This window comes from Salmo salar, chromosome ssa28 (assembly GCF_905237065.1).
Source record: "Salmo salar chromosome ssa28, Ssal_v3.1, whole genome shotgun sequence".
In the NCBI taxonomy this organism is placed as follows: domain Eukaryota; kingdom Metazoa; phylum Chordata; class Actinopteri; order Salmoniformes; family Salmonidae; genus Salmo; species Salmo salar.
The window spans coordinates 22,214,202-22,240,221 of NC_059469.1; the positions used below are offsets into that span (position 1 = coordinate 22,214,202).

Consider the following 26,020-nt stretch of genomic DNA (forward strand, 5'->3'; position numbering starts at 1 on the left):
ACAATTGTTCGAAAAATTACTTGTGTCATGCACAATGTGGTTTGTCCTAACCGACTTGCCAAAACTATAGTTTGTTAACAAGAAATTTGTGGAGTGGTTAAAATACGAGTTTTAATGAGTCCAACCTAAGTGTATGTAAACTTCCGACTTCAACTGTACTTACACAACATACAAGGGCAAGTCAACTCAAAGGTGTAGGCTACCGTATGTAGGCCTACAGGGACTGAACGACAGCATAAAACAAGGAAACCATCAGAGTAGTGGGTGGGGATATTTAAGGCGGTTCTACACAGCATTTTCACCAATCACTGCGGTCAGATTGACGCGTGAGCGGCTGTCAACGGGCCAGCTGAGCGCAGAAGAGTGAACAGCGAACTGGGCTAGAAGTTCAGCAGACCAGCACAACCAACGCAAGGAAACTTTGACAGCGGACCCTATTTTATCCAACTTCTAAAGCATTTGTAGGCTAAAGGTTGTGGATTGTAGGCCTACCTTTAGTGAATCGGTGAATAGGCTGTACAATCCTTGGCAGTGTTCTGAGACTGTACAGCTGCCTACTGCTTCTGAAAGACAACTTGCATCTGAAATGGACTGTGCGTAAAGAGCAGAGAAATTACATCATCTCGATTTGACTTTCAATATTCTTCATTGTGTATGTTATCTGTTACTTGAAAATTGTTGCATAAGTGGACTGATTCGGACTTTCGGGGGAAATTCCATTTGTCACTGAACTTTGCAAAAGAAAACATGACGGCTGATAAGGACAAGAAAAGGTAAAGTAGATTTGTTTTAGGTTTATTGTTTGGCCTATTTGCTCTTAGATGTATACATTTTATAAGAAATTATCATGTTAAACCTACAATCAACACGTTAAATGGTAGGCCTAGTAAGCGATTTTCCTCGCAATCTATGAGTGACATTTCGCCGAAAATGTGCAGCTCGGAGACCTGTTGTCCTTTAATAAAAGGCGCACTGTGCTATATAGGGTATATTATTAGAATAAAGTGTTCCTTATTGAACTAAAAAGGGTTCTATCACTTGCTACATATATGGAACCGCAAAAAGTTCTATATATAGAACCATTTATAGGGTTCTTTGATCGCAACCGTAGAGGTTATTCTTCACTGAACCAAAATGGTTCTATATAGAACCTTGCATGGTGCCATTTATTAATTATACTAATATTAAATAGTAATATTTTGAGCTAAGAATATAATTTAATAAACAATTAAATAACGGTCAAAAGAATACCAGCATAGTTTTTAGAATTTATTGTCATTATATGCAAACATAGTTTGGAAATATGCACTGATAGCCAGGGAGGAATCTCTTTGTTTGAATGATGGGCCAGGTTAACACTGGCTGACTTCTTTACAACACAATAATAAGACACGGCGCCAGGATAAAGTTACTAAAGGGGCTCTTGAAATCGCCGAGATTGTAACATTTTGGGGGGTTCTTGCATTGGAATGATATTGAATTCTACTTATATCACGCTATACCACAATAAACATATATTTCAAATGCAGAGACTTCAAGATCACGGAGTGCTTTTGAAGTGACAGGTTGGCACGAAATCTGTAGCCTATCTCTGCTGCGCTGTATCAGCGTAAAATACTGGCCTTCTAGCAGTCGTAAGGACAGAGATTCAGCAGGAGGCAGGCAGATAAAGGTGCAAATGAGTGTCGGATTTATTTACACAGCGCTGGTGTTTCAAATATGACGATGATATTTACAAATATATGTACAAAGTTCTGACTTGAAAATGTCAGCATTCAAAAGAAAAAGCCTGTTTTAACCAGCATTCAGGAAAAACCTGTTTTAACCAATAAAGCACATGTGGGGTCTACCAGGCTCAGATACAGTCTCCTCTTGAGTTACCCAAAAGTAAACTAACTAGAACATCCCCAAAGGGAATTAAATACATTTATCCGCACCTATTCTTGGCGAGCAGACCAGGTATATCTATAGATAGCTAAAGCGTGCGCGTTCACACAACATTAAAAATGACAGAGAAACCAGACACATGTTCTCCAATCAAAGACAATGAATAAATTGACAGTAAACTGTTAAATGCAACTAAATAAACCACACGTTATTTATCAGTTTGTGAGCTCTCCAAACAACGTTTCCACTTGGAGAATGAGAATGGTATGAATGTATATTGTATAATGAATTGTCAACATTTTCATAACCAAACATTCAAAATAAATGGGGGAATATGCTGGGATTAACAGTAACTTCACTGATGAATATATAGTTCGTGGTGCATTGATAAACATTGACAAACAACTGGAACGCTGATACAAATATTCCGCAGGAATTGGCAGGAGTCAGTGCGCAATAGTGGTGGAGAGGGACATGTCTACAGCATGTCTTCACCACACACCTGGTCTCCACATTTTAAATTATGCTCAAGTCACGTTCCTAACACATAAGCAGTAACCTTAATTAACATTGACAGGAGACGTTCCCTTCATCTGAAATCATTATGGTTCAGTATTTCTAACCACCCCCCTTAAACGCACACACTCCCTAAACGAATGGACATGTGACAGCAAGGCAGAATGGCACATTCCAAACAAGCACTGGGTACATGATACATATTGACCAACATGGTATGTCCATTTAGTGAATGTAGATTGGCGGAGCAAATAAAGGAACCTCATAGAAGTTGCCCTGAGGCAGATGAACACTTTGCTCAGGCCCTAAACACTGTTCACTAAACTTTTGGCGATACTGGTGCACAAACCTCCCTGCATGGGCCTTTGTTGAAGCAGGTAAAGGAGCATTCTCTCCCAAATGATGCACAGTGGACACTGGGGTTGTCTCCAGATCCCCCAGCAGTTACACAACTTCCTTGCCACACTCAGGAACATTTTAGTGATGCAGTCATTTTCTCCCAAGCCCGGGTGCTCTTCTGGGTGCTCTCCTCTCCAGACTTCGGAGAGAGCTCGGTCATAATCAATTCAGTGTCAGTCAATGTTGGGATGAAAACCTCACACACCCCATCATAGGGCAGGACACTCCTGTAGAGCGTCCCCTATAGGAACAGCAGAAGAGCAGGAAGGTGACAGTTCGGCCTCCAACATGGCATCCTCACCAGGACCCAACTGGTAAACTTGATCACGTTATTCACTTAGCCATCCACAGAGATGACAAACATTTCCCCCGCTTTTTATGGAAATACAAAGGAGTCATACCTAACCACCCCAGTGGCTTTCCATTGTCCCCATACACACACCGTGGCGTGCTCTGTCCATTGTCCCCATACACACACCGTGGCGTGCTCTGTCCATTGTGCTGACAGCTCAGTGGAGATACAGATGTTTTTTTTCCGCCAACCTGTCACTCAACGTTTTTGCTATTTTTACATAGGGACATAAAACTAAAACTGAGATGCCACAAGATTGAACTGAGGGGGCTAAGCCCCCTTTAGGCCCCTTGTGGAACTGGGTATTAATAGAATATAATATACATTGTCCATTAGTTACAGTGAGCAACAAAAATAGGTCTTCTGTTCTCAACCCCCCGAACAACAGACCTCACACATACAGTTGAGAGGAGCACAGGTTCTTAAGGGCCTTGATCCAAGTGCCCAACCGTAGGGGAATGTTTTGATGATGTGAACCCAGCAGCCCTCGAGTGTAGGCCTCCTTGCTCGCACATGCTTTTTCAGTTCTGCTTACACATTTTCTATAGGGTTGAGGTCAGGGCTTTGTCATGGCCACTCCAATACCTTGACTTTGTTATCCTTAAGCCATTTTGCCACCACTTTGGAAGTATGCTTGGGGTCATTGTTCATTTGGAGACTCATTTGCGACCAAGCTTTAACTTCCTGACTGATGTCTTGAGATGTTGCTTCAATATATCCACGTACTTTTCCTGTCTCATGACGTCATCTATTTTGTGAAGTTCACCAGTCCCTCCTGCAGAAAAGCACCCCCACAACATGATGCTGCCACCCCTGTGCTTCACGGTTGGGATGGTGTTCTTCGGCTTGCAAGCCACCCCGTTTTTCCCTCCAAACATAACGATGGTCATTATCGCCAAACAGTTCTGTTTTTGTTTCATCAGACCAGAGGACATTTCTCTAAAAAGTGCGATCTTTGTTCTCATGTGCAGTTGCAAACCGTAGTCTGGCTTTTTTAATGTCGCTTTTGGAGCAGTGGCTTCTTCCTTGCTGAGCGGCCTTTCAGGTTATATCGATATAGGACTCGTTTTACTGTGGATATAGATACTTTTGTACCTGTTTCCTCCAGCATCTTCAGAAGGTCCTTTGCTGTTGTTCTGGGATTGATTTGCACTTCTCGCACCAAAGTACGTTCATCTCTAGGAGGCAGAACGCGTCTCCTTCCTGAGCAGTATGACAGTTGTGTGGTCCCATGGTGTTTATACTTGCGTACTATTGTTTGTGCAGATGAACGTGGTACCTTCAGGCAGTTGGAAATTGCTCCCAAGGATGAACCAGACTTGTGGAGGTCTACAATTTTTTTTCAGAGGTCTTGGCTGATTTCTTTAGATTTTCCCATGATGTCAAGCAAAGGTAAGCCTTGAAATACATCCACAGGTACACTAAAATTATGTTAATTAGCCTTTCAAAAGCTTCTAGAGCCATGACATAATTTTCTGGAATTTTCCAAGCTGTTTAAAGGCGCAGTCAACTTAGTGTATGTAAACTTCTGGCCCGCTGAAATTGTGATACAGTGAATTATAAGTGAAATAATATGTCTGTAAACAATTGTTGGAAAATTACTTGTGTCATGCACAAAGTAGATGTCCTAACCGACTTGCCAAAACTGTAGTTTGTTAACAAGAAATGTGTGGAGTGGTTGAAAAACAAGTTTTAATGACTCCAACGTACGTGTATGTAAACGTCCGACTTCAACTGTACCTCCTCTCAGTCAGCAACTGCCTTCTAATGGCTTCATGAAACAGACTAGTCCCCTCAATTGACTCCACACTGAAATATTGAAAGAAAATAAACAGTTCGCTAATTGCCCATGTTAGACTGGGTCTGTAGCTCTATTTGGCATATCCCATAATAAAAATGATGTTTATTTGAAAGAGTTAGCTTGTAAAATGGCAAATTAAAGTAGCCTAGGTTTTTCTGTTTAGCTAGCTAGCTAGCTAGCTAAATTATCTTACAAACGTGCTTACATTCTAATAACATTTTAACTTTATTTATCTAGCCTATAGTTTATCATATGACTTGGGTTTTATATATTTTAATTAAATAGTCAACGTTGCTTACCTTGATACATTGAAAAATAACGTGCTTACTGGTAGGCTAACATTAGGCTACTTGCAAGCTGTCATTCTGGAATTCTTCTCTGCAGATGCTCTCAAGCTCTGTGAGCTATTATCAGGTCTGTCCAGAGATGTTCGATCAGGTTCAAGTCCAGGCTCTGGCTGGGCCAATCGAAGACATTCAGAGACTTGTCCCGAAGCCACTCTTGCGTTGTCTTGGCTGTGTGCTTAGGGTCGTTGTCCTGTTGGCAGGTGAACCTTCACCCCAGTCTGAGGTCCTGAGTGCTCTGGAGCAGGTTTTCATCAAGGATCTCTCTGTACTTTGCTCTGTTCATCTTTGCCTCAATTCTGACTAGTCTCCCAGTCCCTGCCGCTGAAAATATCCCCACAGCATGATGCTGCCACCACCATTCTTCACCGTAGGGATAGTGCCAGGTTTCCTCCAGACGTGACACTTGGCATTCAGGTCAGAGAGTTCAATCTTGGTTTCATCAGACCAGAGAATCTTGTTTCTCATGGTCTGAGAGTCTGTAGGTGCCTTTTGGCAAACTCCAAGCAGGCTGTCATGTGCCTTTTACTGAGGAGTGGCTTCCGTCTGGCCACTCTACCATAAAGGCCTGATTGGGGGAGTGCTGCAGAGATGGTTGTCTTTCTGGAAGGTTCTCCCATCTCCACAGAGGACCTCTGGAGGTCTATCAGAGTGACCATCGGGTTCTTGGTCACCTCCCTGACCACCTCCCTGACCAAGGCCCCCGATTGCTCAGTGTCGCCTGGCGGCCAGCTCTAGGAAGAGTCTTGGTTCCAAACTTCTTCCATTTAAGAATGATTGAAGCCACTGTGTTCTTGGGGACCTTCAATGCTGCAGAAATGTTTTCGTACCCTTCCCCAGATCTGTGCCTCGACACAATCCTTGTCTTGGAGCTCTACGGACAATCCATTTGACCTCTGTGCTTGTTTTTTGCTCTGACATGCACTGTCAACTGTGGCACCTTATATAGACAGATATGTGCATTTCCAAATCATGTCCAATCAACTGAATTTACTACAAGTGGACTCCAATCAAAATTGTAGAACCATCTCAAGGATGATCAATGGAAACATGATGAACCTGAGCTCAAGGCCAGCATCCCGAAGTCGCCTCTTCACTGTTGATGTTGAGACTGGTGTTTTGTGGGTACTATTTAATGAAGCTGCCAGTTGAGGACTTGTGAGGCGTCTGTTTCTCAAACTAGACACGCTAATCTACTTGTCCTCTTGCTCAGTTGTGCACCGGAGCCTCCCACTCCTCTTTCTATTCTGGTTATAGCCAGTTTGCTCTGTTCTGTGAAGGGTGTAGTACACAGCGTTGCATGAGATCTTCAGTGTCTTGGCAATTTCTCGAATGGAATAGCCTTCATTTCTCAGAACAAGAATAGACTGATGAGTTTCAGAAGAAAGTTCTTTGTTTCTGGCCATTTTGAACCTGTCATCGAACCCACAAATGCTGATGCTCCAGATACTCAACTAGTCTAAGGAAGGTTAGTTTTATTGCTTCTGTAATCAGAACAACAGTTTTCAGCTGTGCTAACATAATTGCAAAGGGGTTTTCTAATGATCAATTAGCCTTTTAAAATTATAAACTTGGATTAGCTAACACAACGTCCCATTGGAACACAGGAGTGACGGTTGCTGATAATGGGCTTCTGTACGCCTATGTATATATTCCGTAAAAAATCTGCCATTTCTAGCTCCAATGGTCATTTCCAACATTAACAATGTCTACACTGTATTTCTGATAAATTTTATGTTATTTTAATAGACAAAAAAATTTGCTTTTCTTTAAAAAACAAGGACATTTCTACGTGACCCCCAAACATTTGAACGGTAGTGTATATAACCTTTATTAGTAAAGGGATCTTTAATCTCATCTGAAGAACCAAAGGGTTCTATATCAAACCCCAAACAACCAGTTTTTCTAAGAGTGTAACCCGCTAATATAGAAAATGCGCTGTAAGCTACAGTCAGAGACGGTGGGGCGATTTTTTTTTTTGACAGGGGTGCAGGATTTTTTGTTGTTGCCTAATTTACATGGCCTTCAGACAATACTGGCCTACACACAATACCCCATAATGTGAAAGTGAAATTCTGTTTAAAGACATTTTTACTAATTAAATCAAAAATGAAAAGCTGAGATGTCTTGAGTCAATAAGTATTATGGCAAGCCTAAACATGTTCAGGAGTAAAGATTAGCTTAACAAGTCACAATATAAGTTTCATGGACTCAGTCTGTGTGCAATAAACATAGAATTATATGTAAGGTCCCTCAGGCGAGCAGTGAATTTCAAACACAGATTCAACCACAAAGACCAGGGAGGTTTTCCAATGCCTCACAAAGAAGGGCACCTATTGGTAGATGGGTAAAAATTTGATTACATTGAATATCCCTTTGAGCATGGTGAAGTTATTAAACACACTTTGGATGGTGTATCAATACACCCAGTCGCTACAAAGATACAGGCGTCCTGCCTAACTCAGTTGTCAGAGAGGAAGGAAACTGCTCAGGGATTTCACCATGAGGCCAATGGTGACTTTAAAACAGTTACAGAGTTTAATGGCTGTGATAGGAGAAAACATTGTAGTTACTCCACAATACTAACCTAAGTGACAGAGTGAAAAGAAGGAAGCCTGTACAGAACATAAATATTCCAAAACATGTATCCTGTTTACAACAACACACTAAAGTAATACTGTAAAAAATGTGGCGAAGCAATTAACTTTTTATCGTAAATACAAAGTGTTATGTTTGGGGCAAATCCAATGCAACATATTACTGAGTACCACTCTCCATATTTTGAAGTATAGTAGTGGTGCATCATATTATGTGTATGCTTGTCATCGTTAAGGACTGGGGAGTTTCTCAGGATAAAAAAATTAATTTAATAGAGCTAAGCACAGGCAAACTCCTAGAGGAAAACCTGGTTCAGTCTGCTTTCACCAGACAAGAAAATAACCTTAAACCCAAGGCCAAATCTACACTGGAGTTGCTTACCAAGAAGACAGTGAATGTTCCTGAGTGGCCAAGTTACAGTTTTGACTTAAATCCGCTTGAAAATCTATGGCAAGATCTGAAAATGGTTGTCTAGCAATGATCAACAACCAATTTGACAAAGCTTGAAGAATTTTGAAAAGAATAATGGGCAAATGTTGCAGCTTTTCTCTTATTGAATTCAACTCTGACATTTTCCTTTTTGCCTCCGTGGATCAATGACATTACCTTTTTCTGCCCGTTCCCAAAAGCATTTGGCGATTGGTGTGTAGGCTATTAGGCTCGCGTACAGTTAGGCCCTAAAGCTTAGGCTTACACTCTAATGCCAGATAGCCTACAATCATGAAAGAAAAACCTCAATGTAGCCTTTAGATAGGCTATAAATTGCACAAGAATTATACATTTACGGATTTTTTAAGGTATTGTTTTCTCTTTATACAGCCCATGGATATATCCGTGGGGAATGCGGGTTATGAGTCAACCCACGCATCATTAGTAGGCTATGTAGGGGCTAATGAAGAGTTAAAAAAACTGAATCTGTTGAACACACATAGCACACATTATCTGCTTAACAGAACTTCTCAAAATCTCAACGTAATAATAAAGATAGTCTATACAGTAACTAGAGTGATGAACAGGTAACGAGAGAGAGTGATGAAAGGGAGAGTGAATTTCAGTGGCTGTAGCCTACTTCATCTATAAGGAAGGTTTTCAGAAGACATAACACCTGTAACTTTGACTTTAATCTCAGACCTCAGAGCAAAACTAAATATTGACCTTGTGACCATTTTATATTAAGAAAATTGACATAATAATTCTGAGAACCACAAAGATGTCCACATACATGTACAGTAATACTGTGTAGTATGTATGTATTGAGTGTTGCCTGATGGTGAGCCTGTAGTTCTGGTTTACAGTACGCAGAGCCCACAGCATACTGTACTTCAGCCTATGGCTCCTACAGCAAAAAAAAATACATGGCGATAATTGTTCCCCAGTGGTGGTGACTTGTGAAGTCGTGTTTGTTTCACTTATTAACTTATTTACTGGTATCAGTTTTCACTGCCCACAGCTTAGTAATGGTCTATCCCGTGTGCGAGCCAAATCATGAAAAATATATTTAACATCTTCTAATTCTTTGCTCCTTAGCTCTCCTCCGGCTCCCTAGGAGAACACAGTGGATTTGTGCGTCCTTTAGTTGTGGAGCGTTTTCTGTATTGTTTGAATAAAAGGGTTAGATCGAGACACCATATCCCCATGAGGAGAGCAGTGTGAGAGAGTCTAGTAACGAGATGAGCGCCTCTCAGTCTGCCCCAGCCTCGTGACTGCACTGAAGAGCTTTCTCAAACACACACTATCAGATCAACCCCAAACATCCAGAACATAAACAAGACAGGTATTAAGAATCGAACAGGGACACTAAATCTTTATGATCAGGAAATCATGGACTGGAGGGGCTGTAGAGAATGAAGTGACATTTCCTTTGGGCAGAGAAGGGTTTCCCATTAGACATAACAACTTATACAACACAAGAGACATGTCGGCGGCCATCTTAGAGAAGTCTACCAGATCACTGGTTCAATGAGGTTAGAGATTAAAAAGAGAAAGCCCCAAGGGTGTGTGTGTGTGTGTGTGTGTGTGTGTGTGTGTGTGTGTGTGTGTGTGTGTGTGTGTGTGTGTGTGTGTGTGTGTGTTTGTGTGTGTGTTTGTGTGTGTGTGTGTGTTTGTGTGTGTGTGTGTGTGTGTGTGTGTGTTAGGCCTTGCCATTTATTGCAAGTTTAAATAACTAGTCTTTATGGCATTGTCAATGGGGTGAATCATTGCTTCTGGCCTGGCTTGTACAGCAATGTTTATTTCAGCGGTGATATTGCATACTTAGTTTTTAGGACCATGTGTTATTGTGAAAGGATCCACTTATGGGATTATTTGATGTGTTTATTTACTTACTGTTCTCATATGGCTATACAATAACTATGTACAAGCTGCATGAGAAATGTAAGTATCCACTTTTTCCCCCATTCATTTATCATACATTTCATAAGTAAAGGATATGTCTATTCCCATGTTTTTCACATACTGTCACCACAACGTTTATTCTCATAGCTAGCACTGTGAACTGCTAAAGCTTTCTGGCTTTCTACACCAGTCACTTAGTGCTGGTCTGTTTTGGTTTGTGGCTTTGGTGAGGTTATGTCACCTTTATTACGGGGTTCTCTCTCTGTCTCTCTGTCTCTCTGTCTCTCTGTCTCTGTGTGTGTGTGTGTGTGTGTGTGTGTGTGTGTGTGTGTGTGTGTGTGTGTGTGTGTGTGTGTGTGTGTGTGTGGGGCTTGTTCTGTGATGGGTCCTCTAAAGGAGCCAGTAGCCTGTTAGGGAGTAGAAAGGCCCTGCTTTGGCCAAAGCCCCTGTCAACTCAGCCATTCAGTCCATTGGCCTGTGCAGACAGAGCTGGCACTGTGCCCACTGCCTTGCCACAGCGCTATCCTAACATTACCCAAACATTGACATACCCCACTCAACGCTTCTCCTCTAGGCCATGATTACAGGTTGGCCATGGTATGAAGAGAGATGAACCAAATTCACACTGAGAGACATAAACTAAATTCACACTGAGAGACAGTATGTGGTTGCTGGTCCCACACCTTTGGAAGGTGTGGGACCAGTGTCTGTCTTACCTCGATTTCTTTTGGATCCTTTTCAAAGTAGTCGATCGAATGGGGCCTTGTAGTGGTTTAGTTCTTTCCATCAGTATTGAATATGACTTGACATTGAGTAGATGCCTGACTGGCGTTGAGCAGAGAAAAGAGAAGAGAGCCTAGAGAGGGCCAGGCAGTGTTATACATGTTGTGACAGGTAAGTGCCCCCAGGAGACTTGGCACTAAAGATTTTTGCTCTCTAATCCAGAACTTTACTCATGTGCGCGCACACACACACACACACACACACACACACACACACACACACACACACACACACACACACACACACACACACACACACACACACACACACACACACACACACACACACACACACACTGTTCAGGCCAAGCAAAGTGCAGGCCTTGTACTCTCCCAGATAATGAGTACTGTCTCAGTTTGGTTTCTCTTTCACAGTTGTTTGATGGAGCTTTAAATGGCAGGCTAGTGGCACAAAAACTACCTTTGTGTAAGACCACTGTGCTTGTGTGAGGTTTTAGGGCTCTTTTAGAGTTTAATGTGAGGGTTTTAAAGAGAGAGAGGGAAACAGTATTTCCCAGCTGTATGATGTCTCTAAACTGAAACATGCCGTTTATTGTGACAAGTTCTCAGGAAGGGTCATGAACGCAGGCTTCTGAAATCCCAGCCCCAACCCCGCTGGAGAAACAGCATGGGGGAGGGGCTGAATTCTTGGTATTCTCCATATCTCTGTCTCCTCCCCCCCTCTCTCTCTCCATTCAACCCAGTCCAGCCCTCAGTCCCAGGCCCATTCCCGTCAATACCCCCTTTTTATTGGAGATATTAGTATGTCTGTATAGAACGTTATCCACCAAGCCCCTATGTCTTTGAGGCTATGATTCATAAGGTTTTTATACACGTCTTGGGCCCTTATGACACACTATTGTATTGAGCTGATGGTACTCATATAGGATAGCCAGCTCCTTGGCCCAGACTGCAAGCCTTAAAAAGCCTGTGTCTGCCCATGTAGTTGTAGCTTGGAAGTTACTATTAGAATGTGCCAAAACAAGCAGTGCGGCTTGGCAGGGTCTTGTTTCGGGGATGCATGGCGCTCGACCTTCGAACTCTCCCGAGTTCGTAGGGGAGTTGCAGCGATGGGACAAGACTAATTACCAATTGGATATCACGAAATTAGGGAGAGGTAAAAGAGGTAAAAGCACAAAAAATACAAACACATAAAATGAAGAATGTGCCAAAACATTGTTTTTAAAATGTTAATCCACTGTCCACATGCTGGACAGCAACTCAACTGCAAAGTTCTAATGGGTGTGGTATAGTAGTTCATCAACCAACGTCATTTGAATTGAGTAATTTTGCATTGGAGGTAGGCAGGGAGACACCGTGACAGTAAAAGCATGGATCAGAGGTGCATTTCCTTCTTACTAAATCCTAATCTTTTTACTAAATCCTAATCTTGAGATTATACTTAAATCACAGCATTTTCAGTTGTTATCTGATAAAACAGTGGAGAAAGATGAAAGGCGATGAAACAACTCTAGCCACTCCCTCCCTCCCTCCTTCCCTCACTCTCACTTAAATCATTATTCTGCCAAGGCAGCGGTTGCCTAGTTTGTATGCAGTGGCAGAGCGGCACTGGGCAACTGTGGTCCGCCACCTGTGTTTTTGAATATTAGCCCATCACAGTCAGCAAATCACAGAAGAATGTTTATCCTCCAGAAAAATGTGCCTGTGGCCGCTATGCAGGTGGTCTTGCCTGTTAAGATGTCAAATATTTGTTGACAATCTCATTAAGATGTTGAAGTGGCACGAGGGGAGAATGATGGACAGATGTGTGGTGTGGCACATTAAGTTATGAACATGAAGATGTGGGTGGCCGTTATGGCGTGGGAAGGGGGAGCAGGGGGCAGCCATCGTCAGAACAGACTGGGCGTGATCCCATCATGCCTTTCAGTGAGTGTATCAGATGGATCAGCCATCTCCTCTTATCTCCCTTCCCCTGATTGAGAGCAGCTCGTTGGGCTGCGCTGCACTTGGTTGGGCTGGCGGCTGGTGGCTAGCTGGCGGGCGCTGTTTGTTAGACTGTGTGCAGGAACACTATGTTCCAGAGGATCAGAGATTAGCCCGGGCCGTATTGTTTGCTGTTTGTGTTTAGCAAGACGCCACTACCACAGGAAGACTGACTGTAAGCAAGCAAGGAAGGAAGGAAGGTGTGTGTGTGTGTGTGTGTGTGTGTGTGTGTGTGTGTGTGTGTGTGTGTGTGTGTGTGTGTGTGTGTGTGTGTGTGTGTGTGTGTGTGTGTGTGTGTGTGTGTGTGTGTGTGTGTGTGTGTGTGTGTGTGTGTGTGTGTGTGTGTATTTGGGAGGGAGGCGTATGGTCTGTTCCAATTATGTGACCTGAAACCACCTTTATCGACATTACATTGCATGTATTTTTTATTGAATACAGATGGCGAAAATGGAAGCCATGTGAGTAACCTTCTTTTGGTGCTTAAAATAAAAATCTGGCCCCTTAGCTCTTACTAACTCTAATGGTGTTTCTGTTGTACTCCAGGCATAACAAATAGTGCATGAAAATACCAAATATGAAACAAAACCTGTACAGGCGAGAGGAATGTAGCTAGTGCATAGATGTTTAATGATAAATTATTTGCTACTTATGTAAGCGGGGGAGACGGAGAGGGAGGGCTGGAGAAGAGAGAGAGAGTGACAATGATTCCTGAAGAGAGCAATACTTTGTTTTGGTCCCTCATCAAAGGTGACAGCCTACATTCACATGTAGGCTGTCACTCACCGTGGCCATGGATATGTTTTTTTTTGTATGTAGGTGTTGATTTAAATTGTTGGGAAAGAAATGTTGAGATATTCTTTTTTTTTAGTTTCTGTTATGTAATGATACTAGCTAATAGCCCCAACTGCTCAAAAGCTATAGCCAAATTCATAGGAAGAAAACAGAAACCGCTGCTAAATAGCGCACATCGGAGGTTACTCATGAGCGGAGGAGGACCTCAAGTAAAGGATGAAGGCAAGATAACAGAAATGATGTGTTATTAAACAACATTACGCCAAGTTCACGAGGCCTCTGATGATGTGAGACCCCAGGCAATTGCCTGAGTTGCCTAATGGTGAGTCCGGCACTAGCATCCTTGTAATGTCCCTGTAGCGTCCCTGTAGCGTCCATGTAGCATCCCTGTATCGTCCCTGTAACGTCCCGGTAGTGTTCCGGTAGCGTCCCTGTAGCGTCCCGGTAACGTCCCGGTAGCGTCCCTGTAGCGTCCCGGTAGCGTCCCGGTAGCGTCCCGGTAGCATCCCGGTAGCGTCCCTGTAGCGTCCCTGTAGCGTCCCTGTAGCGTCCCTGTATCGTCCCTGTAACGTCCCTGTAGCGTCCCTGTAGCGTCCCTGTATCGTCCCTGTAACGTCCCTGTAGCATCCCTTAGGCGCCCCTGTAATGTCCCGCGCGCGTCCCTTAGGCGTCCCTGTAACGTCCATGTAGCGTTACTGCATGCATCCTCCGAAACACGACCGTACCAAGCCACGCTGCTTGTTTTGGCACATTCTAATAGTAACTTCCAAGCCACAACTACATGGGCAGACACAGGCTTTTTAAGGCTTGCAGTCTGGGCCAAGGAGCTGGCTATCCTATATGAGTACCATCAGCTCAATACAATAGTGTGTCATAAGGGCCTAAGACGTGTAAAAAAACCTACAACGTCCCTTTTAGCATCCCGGTAGCGTCCCGGTAGCGTCCCGGTAGCACTCCTGTAACTTCCCTGTAGCGTCCCTGTAGCGTCCCGGAAGCGCTCCTGTAACTTCTCTGTAGCGTCCCTGTAGCGTCCCGGTAGCGCTCCTGTAACTTCTCTGTAGCGTCCCTGTAGCGTCCCTGTAGCGTCCCGGTAGCGCTCCTGTAACTTCTCTGTAGCGTCCCTATAACGTCCATGTAATGTCCCTGTAGTGGCTTGTATCTAGCCACCTGGTTCTCTACCACCCCTGTCCTACTTCACAAACTGCCCAGACCTTGTAGGTCCTTCAGGACACTTCTGGAAGGGAGTGTATGTATGTATATGTTTTGTGTTTCCTAAGCATTACTCTGTTTGTTATGACATTAACCCTCTGACAGAAGAGGAGACGTGGGGATGAATGACACAACAGAAAAAAGGTAGGTTGGAGTGCTAGGTTAGGTATGTTGAAGCAATGTCTTTGACTGACATGTTAATCAAAAACAGGAAAAAGTGGAGGTGTGGCAGCCTCATTATTTTAACTAAGCTTTCACTCACAGTGGCAATGGGGGCTTTTTCTGATATAGGTTTTGGTTTAAATAGGAGGTAAAGCAAGGCCCCTGAGGTTTTTCTGCAGAGCAAATTCTCCAGTGTCTATACGGGTCACACTTTTCAGTGTTAAATTAACTCACTGTTTAGTGTTTAGCCTTATTTGCATATTTCTAAGAGTGCCTTGCCTTTTGAAATAATTATAGAGTTACCACCCATGACTGTATTTGTTAATGAAAGAGACATGGTTGTTGCATTCATACATTTTTTGTCCTCTGGCCGTCACCAAGTGAGATCCTAAGTGAGTATGTTGTCATTCAAATTGAATTCTTTAGCACAATATAACACATTTCAGAAGGCGTTATTTTGAGGGCCTAGTTCTACCATAATACAGTGGCCTGAAACTCATGGTTTACAGGCAAAATCAGGCCTGCAAGTCACATTATGCCGGCTTGCAAAGGGATGTGTAATTCCTATTAGAATCCAGCCGGAATGGGGATATCCAACATTTGTAATTTTTATTCACCAGCAACCTGCATTCAGAATAATTGCTGGGTTGGGAAGACTAAGATATGAGACTACCTAACATATCTAAACTGCAACAACCATTTCAGTAACGAGTGCTATAAGTCCAAGTAACAGATTGGTTTAGTTTAGGCAAATGTAAGTCATTAACTTCTCTAGGGCCAGTGGGACGATTTCGTCCCACCTACGTAACAGCCAGTGGAATCCCGTGGCGCGTTATTCAAATACCTTAGAAATGCTATTACTTCAATTTCTCAAACATATTACTATTTTACACCATTTTAAAGACAAGACTCTCATTAATCCAACCACACTGTCTGATTTCAAAAAGGCTTTACAATGAAAGCAAAACATTAGATTATGTCAGCAGAGTACCCAGCCAGAAATAATCAGACACCCATTTTTCAAGCTAGCATATAATGTCACATAAACCCAAACCACAGCTAAATGCATCACTAACCTTTGATGATCTTCATCAGATGACAATCTTAGGACATTATGTTATACAATACATGCATGTTTTGTTCAATCAAGTTCATATTTATATCAAAAACCAGCTTTTTACATTAGCATGTGACGTTCAGAACTAGCATACCCCCCGCAAACTTCCGGTGAATTTACTAAATTACTCACGATAAACGTTCACAAAAAACATAACAATTATTTTAAGAATTATAGATACAGAACTCCTCTATGCACTCGCTATGTCCGATTTTAAAATAGCTTTTCGGTGAAAGCACATTTTGCAATATTCTGAGTAGATAGCCCTGCATCACAGGGCTAGCTATTTAGACACCCAGCAAGTTTAGCACTCACCAAAGTCAGATTTACTATAAGAAAAATGTTATTACCTTTGCTGTTCTTCGTCAGAATGCACTCCCAGGACTTCTACTTCAATAACAAATGTTGGTTTGGTTCAAAATAATCCATAGTTATATCCAAATAGCGGCGTTTTGTTCGTGCGTTCAAGACACTATCCGAAGTGTAAATAAGGGTCACGCGCACGACGCATTTCGTGACAAAAAATGTCTAAATATTCCATTACCGTACTTCGAAGCATGTCAACCGCTGTTTAAAATAAATTTTTATGCCATTTTTCTCGTAAAAAAGCGATAGTATTCCGACCGGGAAAGCGTGTTTACGTTCAAAGAGAGAGAAAATAAAAGCATGGGATCCCCTCGTGCACGAGCCTGAGTCTCATAGTCCTCTGACCGGCCACTATCCACACGCGCTAATGTTTTTCAGCCAGGGGCTGCCTCGATATCATTCAGCTTTTTCCCGGGTTCTGAGATCCTATGGGAGCCGTAGGAAGTGTCACGTTACAGCAAAGATCCTCAGTTTTCAATAAACAGAGCCAAGAAGAACAAGAACTTGTCAGAGAGGGCACTTCCTGTAAGGAATCTTCTCAGGTTTTTGCCTGCCATATGAGTTCTGTTATACTCACAGACACCATTCAAACAGTTTTAGAAACTTTAGGGTGTTTTCTATCCAAAGCCAATAATTATATGCATATTCTAGTTACTGGGCAGGAGTAGTAACCAGATTAAATCGGGTACGTTTTTTATCCGGCCGTGTCAATACGGCCCCCTAGCCCTAACAGGTTAATATTTGTGATGTGTCATATTATTCAATGTACATACAAAAACATACACATTGAAACAAACAATACCAAAAAATCCATCTGCAATAGAGTATGCTGGGAAATATGATAATGATGGGCGTGGTTTCGGTTTAACTCTGATTATTAACACCAACACGGGGGTTATTTTACACCAGGAGTGTTAATGTAACACTTATAGAGTTACTTTAACACCTGAATCAACACTAGAAATGTTACACTGAAAAATCAACACTGACCAATTTGCTGTGTGACTATGTGGACTTTCTAAGAAAAACCTAAAGTATTTACTACCCACATGTGTTCGACCTTGACTGTGACCCTACACACCTCACTTGGGTGTGTATTGAACTTGGGGGTACCAAGAAGGACATCCTCTGAGATATACATAATATTAAAAAGCATACCGACATTTCCAACATGTGAAGTTCATAGGAGCATGTCAAATCTGGTGTCAAGTGCAAGCTGTCTATATTTTTGATAAATTAAGGCATACATTATATAAATTATTCAACAATTTTCTAACCTAAGTATTGGAATAGGCAAAGGTTTTGATTTCTGGTCAAACAGATGCAAAAGGGGTTTTAACAGAATAATGTAGGCGTAAAGTTCCCTGCCAACTAATATCAACACTTATATTTAGTTTTGGAGAAATGATTTGCCTTGTGTAAGTTTAAGAATCCTGTCCCTTTGAGATCTTTAAGATATTTTCTAGTTTATGTCTCTAATGAGGAGGGAAGATAAGGAAAGATCACAGAAGTAACAAGTAAAGGTAGAACTACCAATTAGTTATAGTGATATTATTGATATCTATTTGGTTTACAAATTATAAAGTGATTAAAAGTCAAAATTCTGTTACCAAATTGGTAACAGAATTTCCCAGAAATCTGTAACTAATGAATGCAATTGAATTGACTACAATGGGAAATCATAGTAGTCACAAACCACAGTTGGGTCACCTGCTATAGTCCTCCCTTTCACTCAGATCATAACTGTTATCTTTCTCTTTCTGTCATCTGGTGGTCAAAGCAAGTGCGAAACCTCTTTCTCTCTCTCTCTATTTCTAGTTATTGTCACCTCTCCCTGCTCTTTCTGACACCAACACATGAGCCCCCTTCTCTTTACATTAACTGTTACCAGCATCCTCACCCACTGAGGACTGACCGACAGAGGACATCCATGGATGTTGAAAAGTAGTTGAAATGTGTTTTTTATATTTTAATTTATTTCAACTTCCACAGATGTTGAATTTTGGTCACGTCTGGACCGGCCTTGATTTGGCCCAAACATAGAAGTCCATGATTGGTTCAGATTTGGTCCAGTCCGGACCAGACCAAATCTGAACCAATCATAGACGTCTATGTTTCACAAGTTTGGAGAGCACAGCACAGTACAGTAGAGCACAGTAGAGTACTGTGCTCTAGAGTAACATAGAGTAGAGTTCAATACAGAGCACAGCTGAGTTGAATACACTATAATGTACTGCATTGTACTGTACTGTACTGAACTATACTCTACTCTACAGTACTGTACAGAAATATACTGTACTGTACTGAACTCTACTGTACTGTACTGAGCTCTACTGTACTGTACTGTATTGTACTCGACTGAGCTCTACTGTGCTGTACTTTGATATCCAAATTTGTGAAACATAGACGTCTACAATAGGTTCAGATTTGGTCCAGTCGGACCAACCAAATTTGGTCTTGTTTGGGGGTTAAAATAATAGCTAGTGAGAAGAATAATACTCAAATATGCAAAGGTGGATATTGCAAATGTCTAACTTTTTGTATGTATTTAGGATACATTACCATAAAGAGAATGACATTCATATCCATAATTATGATTTTCTGTGTAGTACAGTTAAAAACTCAGGGATAGTTGACCAAAATTCTGTTACCAAACTTTGCATCCTTAAGTGTGTTTTTGTCAAATGTTCTGTGTAAATTTGTAAAATAAATCCTTGTGCACATAGTTGTCTGGTTTGTTAAACTTTGAAAGCTATGGTTTTTGTTTGGCATACATTTTAAAGTGAAAAATCAGAGTCTCAGCGCAATTCCCTTACAGTGGAATTGTCCATAACTCAAAAAAGGTTGATGGAAAAGAAAGAATTCGCAAAGAAAATGAGGGAAAATGGATATTGCTACTCCCAAGTGTATTTGTTGCCTAGACGTTTACCAACAGAATGTGTGAACCAGACTGGTCCTCATTAGGTAACACCCCTACTGGATGAGGATTACTCTGGTACTAGGAAATCTCATGACTCTGGAGCAACAGTGCACTGAGTTCAACATGCTTATATGTGTAGGATCTTAATTTGATCTCCCTTTTGCAGAAGAATGTTCCTGCAATGCAGGAAATGTAAAACATGTAGTGTATTTGAGGTTCAAAAAGGGATTCTGAAGTTTATAATTTCCATTTTGAAATTTCAGACTTGATTTTCCCTCACGAAAATGCATCAACCCATACAAAAATGTCCATTAATTATATTCCACATAATAATGAACATTTCCTCTTGCTGCAGGATTATTTTTCTGCTGTAGCAAACTGGCTCAAATTAAGATTCTACATACTATATCACACTCTTGTATCACATTAAACTCTTACAAAGTTCAACACTCTGCTCTTCATAGCTCTTCAATCATAGCTACATCTCAAAATGTCACACTTGTTCTGCCTTTCTTAATCCTCCTTAACAATGTGCCTGGGCCCAAGGGGCCTTGTGACTTGCCACAGCTAGGAGTTTAAGTACCATCAGCGTTAATGTCAGGTGATGAAGAGAACAGTAGAGAATGTCAGGTATGCATTCTCTGCCAAGGGGCCCTGAATTTATCAGAATGCATGCTGGGTCGTTCCATGTCATTTCAGCAAGCCATAACACCCACCATCTCAGATTGTTCTGAAACCATTTCTGTAGTTAGAAATAAATAAGATTAGCATTCCTGCAGCATTATTTTGTTAAAAGCTAATTAATTGCCCCAAAGATTCTGCCCCCTAGATGGTGCTTTTCCCTTCAATGTTAAAAGGATAGTTCAACCAAATTTACATATTGGTTTCCTTACCCTGTAAGCAGTTTATGGATAAGTTATGAGAGCACCCCATGCTTGCTTTGGTGTTGTTTACCTGGTCACTTTTTGAAATGCTAACTTTGTTTAATTTGTGGCACAAATCCAATGCAACTCAATGCATTCGAAAAGTATTCAGACCCCTTTATTTACATTTTTTTTTTTTGCGTTACAGCCTTATTCTAGAATGTATTAAATTATTTCCCCCCCTCATCAATCTACACACAATACCACATAATGACAAAGCAAACGAAGCAAAAAACGTTTTTTTTAAATGTTTGCAAATATATTAAAAAACAACAGCTGAAATATGAAATTTACATAAGTATTCAGACCCTTTACTCAGTACTTTGTTTAAGCACCTTTGGCAGTGATTTTAGCCTCGCGTCTTCTTGGGTATGATGCTACAAGCTTGGCACACCTGTATTTGGGGAGTTTCTCACATTCTTCTCTGCAGATCCTCTCAAGCTCTGTCAGATTGGATGGGGAGCGTCAATACACAGGTATTTTCAGGTCTCTCCAGAGATGTTCTATCGGGTTCAAGTCCGGGTTCTGGCTGGGCCACTCAAGGACAACCAGAGACTTGTCCCGAAGCCACACCTGCGTTGTCTTGGCCGTGTGCTTAGGTTTGTTGTCCTGTTGGAAGGTGAACCTTCGCCCCAGTCTGAGGTCCTGAGTGCTCTGGAGCAGGTTTTCATCAAGGATCTCTCTGTACTTTGCTCTGTTCATCTTTCCCTCGATTCTGACTAGTCTCCCAGTCCTTGCCGCTGAAAAACATCCCCGTACAGATGGTGCCAGGTTTCCTCCAGATGTGATGCTTGGCATTCAGGCCAAACAGTTCAATCTTGGTTTCATCAGACCAGAGAATCTTGTTTTTCATGGTCTGAGAGTCCTTTAGGTACCTTTTGGCAAACTCCAAGCAGGATGTCATGTGCCTTTTACTGAAGAGTGGCTTCCGTCTGGCCACTCTACCATAAAGGCCTTATTGGTGAAGTGCTGCAGAGATGGTTGTCCTTCTGGAAGGACCTCTGGAGCTCTATCAGAGTGACCATTGGGTTCTTGGTCACCTCCCTGACCAAGGCCCTTCTGCTCCGATTGCTCAGTTTGACCAGGTGTCCAGCTCTAGGAAGAGTGTTGGTGGTTCCAAACTTCTTCCATTTAAGGATGATGGAGGCCACTGTGTTCTTGGGAACCTTCAATGCTGCAGACATTGTTTTTTGGTACCCTTCCCCAGATCTGTGCCTCGACACAATCCTTTCTCGGAGCTCTACGGACAATTCCTTCGATCTCTTGGCTTGGTTTTTGTTCTAACATGCACTGTCACCTTTGGGACCTTACATACAGTTGAAGTCAGAAGTTTACATACACTTCGTTTGGAGTCATTAAAATTCATTTTTCAACCCCTCCACAAATTTCTTGTTAACAAACTATAGTTTTGGCAAGTCGGTTAAGACATCTACTTTGTGCTTGACACAAGTAATTTTTCCAACAATTGTTTACAGACAGATTATCTCACTTATAATTCACTGTATCACAATTCCAGTGGGACAGAAGTTTACATACACTAAGTTGACTGTGCCTTTAAACAGCTTGGAAAATTCCTGAAAATTATGCCTTTAGAAGCATCTGATTGGCTAATTGACATCATTTCAGTCAATTGGAGGTGTACCTGTGGATGTATTTCAAGGCCTACCTTCAAACTCAGTGCCTCTTTGCTTGACATCATGGGAAAATCAAAAGAAATCAGCCAAGACCTCAGAAAGAAAATTGTAGACCTCTGGAAGTCTGGTTCATCCTTGGGAGCAATTTCCAAACGCCTGAAGGTACCACGTTCATCTGTACAAACAGTAGTACGCAAGTATAAACACCATGGGACCACACAACCATCATACCGCTCAGGAAGGAGATGCGTTCTGTCTCCTAGAGATGAACGTACTTTGGTGCGAAAAGTGCAAATCAATCCCAGAACAACAGCAAAGGACCTTGTGACGATGCTGGAGTAAACAGGTACAAAAGTATCTATATCCACAGTAAAACGAGTCCTATATCGACATAACCTGAAAGGCCGCTCAGCAAGGAAGAAGCCACTTCTCCAAAACCGACATTAAAAAAGCCAGACTACGGTTTGCAACTGCACATGGGGACAAAGATCATAGTTTTTGGAGAAATGTCCTCTGGTCTGATGAAACAAAAATGGAACTGTTTGGCCATAATGACCATCGTCATGTTTGGAAGAAAAAGGGGGAGGCTTGCAAGCCGAAGAACACCATCCCAACCGTGAAGCACAGGGGTGGCAGCATCATGTTGTTGGGGTGCTTTTCTGCAGGAGGGACTGGTGCACTTCACAAAATAGATGGCAAGGGAAATTATGTGGATATATTGAAGCAACATCTCAAGACATCAGTCAGGAAGTTAAAGCTTGGTCGCTAATGGGTCTTCCAAATGGGCAATGACCCCAAGCATACTTCCAAAGTTGTGGCAAAATGGTTTAAGTACAACAAAGTCAAGGTATTGGCGTGGCCATTACAAAGCCCTGACCTCAATCCTATAGAAATTTTGTGGACAGAACTGAAAAAGCATGTGCGAGCAAGGAGGCCTACAAACCTGATTCAGTTACACCAGCTCTGTCAGGAGGAATGGGACAAAATTCACCCAATTTATTGTGGGAATCTTGTGGAAGGCTACCTGAAACGTTTGACCCAAGTTAAACCATTTTAAAGGAAATGCTACCAAATACTAGTTGAGTGTATGTAAAGTTCTGACCCACTGGGAATGTGATGAAAGAAATAAAAGCTGAAATAAATTTTTCTCTCTACTATTATTCTGACATTTCACATTCTTAAAATAAAATGGTGATTCTAACTGACCTAAGACAGGGCATTTTTACTAGGATTAAATGTCAGGAATTGTGAAAAACTGAGTTTAAATGTACTTGGCTAAGGTGTATGTAAAATTCCGACTTCAACTGTAGACAGGTGTGTGCCTTTCCAAGTCATGTCCAATCCATTGAATTTACCACAGGTGGACTCCAATCAAGTTGTAGAAACATCTCAAGGATGATCAATATAAACAGGATGCACCTGAGCTCAATTTAGAGTCTCATAGCAAAGGGTCTGAATACTTATGTAAATTAGATATTTTATAATTTTTTAAAAATAAATTTGCAAACATTTCTAAAAACCTGTTTTCACTTTTTCACTATTGGCTATTGTGTGTAGATTGATTAAATTAATTGTTTTCCTGATCAATTTTAGAATAAATCTGATGGGATTGGCATGGGGTGGGGGTCCGTGGGAGGTTTTTGACCATCTCTTTGGATTCCTCATGTTTCTCATTGTTAGAAAAAAGTTTGGTCCAAATCAGATGTTAGGTACTATATTTATTGGATATTATATTTATTCTATATATTAAAATTGCCAATTTGGGTGCAATAATTAGCTCAATTTCTTAGAGATCAAATTATATTTTAACAATATAATGTTCCAGGAATGCTAATCTTATCTGTTTCTAACTACAGAAAGGATTTCAGAAAATCTGAGATAGTGTGTGTCGAAATCCTTTTCTTGTGCTTTTTTAGGTGGAACGACGCTAATGCTTTCTCCTCTACTGGCTTAGTACCCCCTGTCCTCGTCTCACATTGAAAAGCTAAAGGGACAGATCTTGGTCCCATGTCTATACAGTCTATAGAAGGGTCATGCCTCAGGACATGCACCATCGTTCTGTTTTTACCAGCTTCCTATAATTAATGCGCAGGTTTACGACACAGACACAGCAGATGGGCTGTATGGAGAGCCACAAGTTCTGAACTGCATATCTATTCATTCTGACTCACATTACAGGAATGTGTTGGAATGGAGAAAGTGTAGCGGCCCTGCATCTCTCAGCCAGGTGCTAAATCAGGTAAAATGCGTAAACTAGGGGTGAATATGTGTAAATGAAACAGACAATATCAAAGGCTACTCTGTCATTGTACTGTTACATCATGATCTGGCAGAGCTTAAAAGCCCACTGTTTTCCTACAGATGTAGGATCTTAATTTGTGCCAGTTTGCTATAGCAGGAAAATAATCCTGCAACACCAGGAAATGTGAGTTATTATGTGGATTATAATTCATGGACATGTTTTGTAGGGTTTGATGGATTTTTTTTTGGGGGGGGGGGCAAATCCAGTCTGCATTTTAAAGGAAGATTACAAACTTTAAAATACTTTTTAAACCTTGAATAAACTACAAGTTTGCATTTCCTGCTGTGCAGGACAATTCCTACAACAGGATGGTCAAATTAATATACGGTATATGTATACGTGTTTTCCTGGACAGACTTCTCACAATCTTGTTGAACAGTCATGTGTCTTTGTAAGCCTGTTAAAAGAAATAGAAGGCCCGGAAAATCGTCAAAGACCACAACCACCCAAACCATAGACTATTTTCTCTGCTGCCGCACGGCAAGATTTACCGGTGCATCAAGTCTGACAGCTTCTATCCCCAAGCAATACAACCTATAAATAGCTAACAAAATAGCTACATGAACTGAGCTTACCTTGTATCTCTATTGAACTTTCAGTTTGTGCACTTTCTCTATGCACACTCACAGGGCCCTACACACTCACACACACTGTCACTCCAACACACACACACAAACACCCCCTCCATAATTTGCTCACTCACATATAATATGCACATACATTTATACTGACTCTACACATGCACACACCCACTCACATACAAGCTGTTGCTACTCTATCTTCTATCCTATTGCCTAGTCACCTTACCCCTAAACATATCTACCTCTATCACTCCTGTATCCCTGCACACTTAAATGTGGTATTGGAACTGACTTTTTAAATATTTCCTGTATATAGTATGCTTACTTACACAATAAAGTATTTGATATTTCTTATTCTTATTTCTTGTGGGTTTTTTTCTTCTAGTAATATATTGTTTTTGATTATTGCGTTGTTGGGTTTTGAGCTTGCAAGAAAGGCATTTCACTGTACTTGTGCATGTGGGACCGAGTGGCGCAGTGGTCTAAGGCACTGCATTGCAGTGCTAGAGGTGTCACTACAGACCTGGGTTCAATCCTGGGCTGTATCACGATCAGGAGTCTCATAGGATAACACGCAATTGGCCCAGTGTCATCTGGGTAAGAGGAGGGTTTGGCTGGGGTAGGCCATCATTGTAATTAAGAATTTGTTTTTAACTGTCTTACCTGATTACATTTTTTAAAAATGTGACATTAAAACTTGAAACTTGTTAATTAAGCAAGATAAGGTAGGCTTCTCATGAAACGTCAAGTGATACTGAGAGCAGTTAAAATAAGATTAAATCCCTCTAACCCTTTTTCCCCCAAAGAAAACTGTATCCATTTAATGATCATGACATTTAATATGGTGTCTGTCTGTGCACTGAACATTCTGAAATGGACAAGCGTATCAACACATTTGAATTGAATGATGACATTGCTTGTGTACAAGTGGTGCTAGTTTAGTCCTAGGAAGAGATAGTTTGTGTGTGTGTGTGTTCGCCTGCGTGTATGTGGCCCTGGTCAAGGACAGGGGTCCGATCCAGGAGGATTCCAGCCAGTACAGGACTGGGATGGCAGC

General features: G+C 41.5%; 1 protein-coding gene across 3 annotated transcripts in view; it reads left to right on the forward strand.

The window, feature by feature from the left end:
• Window positions 1-322: 322 nt before the first annotated feature.
• The window catches only part of LOC106589722 (endothelial PAS domain-containing protein 1), a 59,449-nt gene continuing 33,751 nt past the window's right edge, over window positions 323-26,020 (forward strand). For 2 of the 3 annotated variants that reach the window (XM_014179994.2, XM_014179995.2), the window contains exon 1: window positions 324-773. In XM_014179994.2, coding sequence (XP_014035469.2) covers window positions 748-773 — 26 coding nt within the window. In that variant the 5' untranslated portion in view covers window positions 324-747. Of the gene's footprint in view, window positions 774-26,020 lie in introns of all 3 variants that reach the window. The other variant, XM_045710198.1, reaches the window with a different exon arrangement.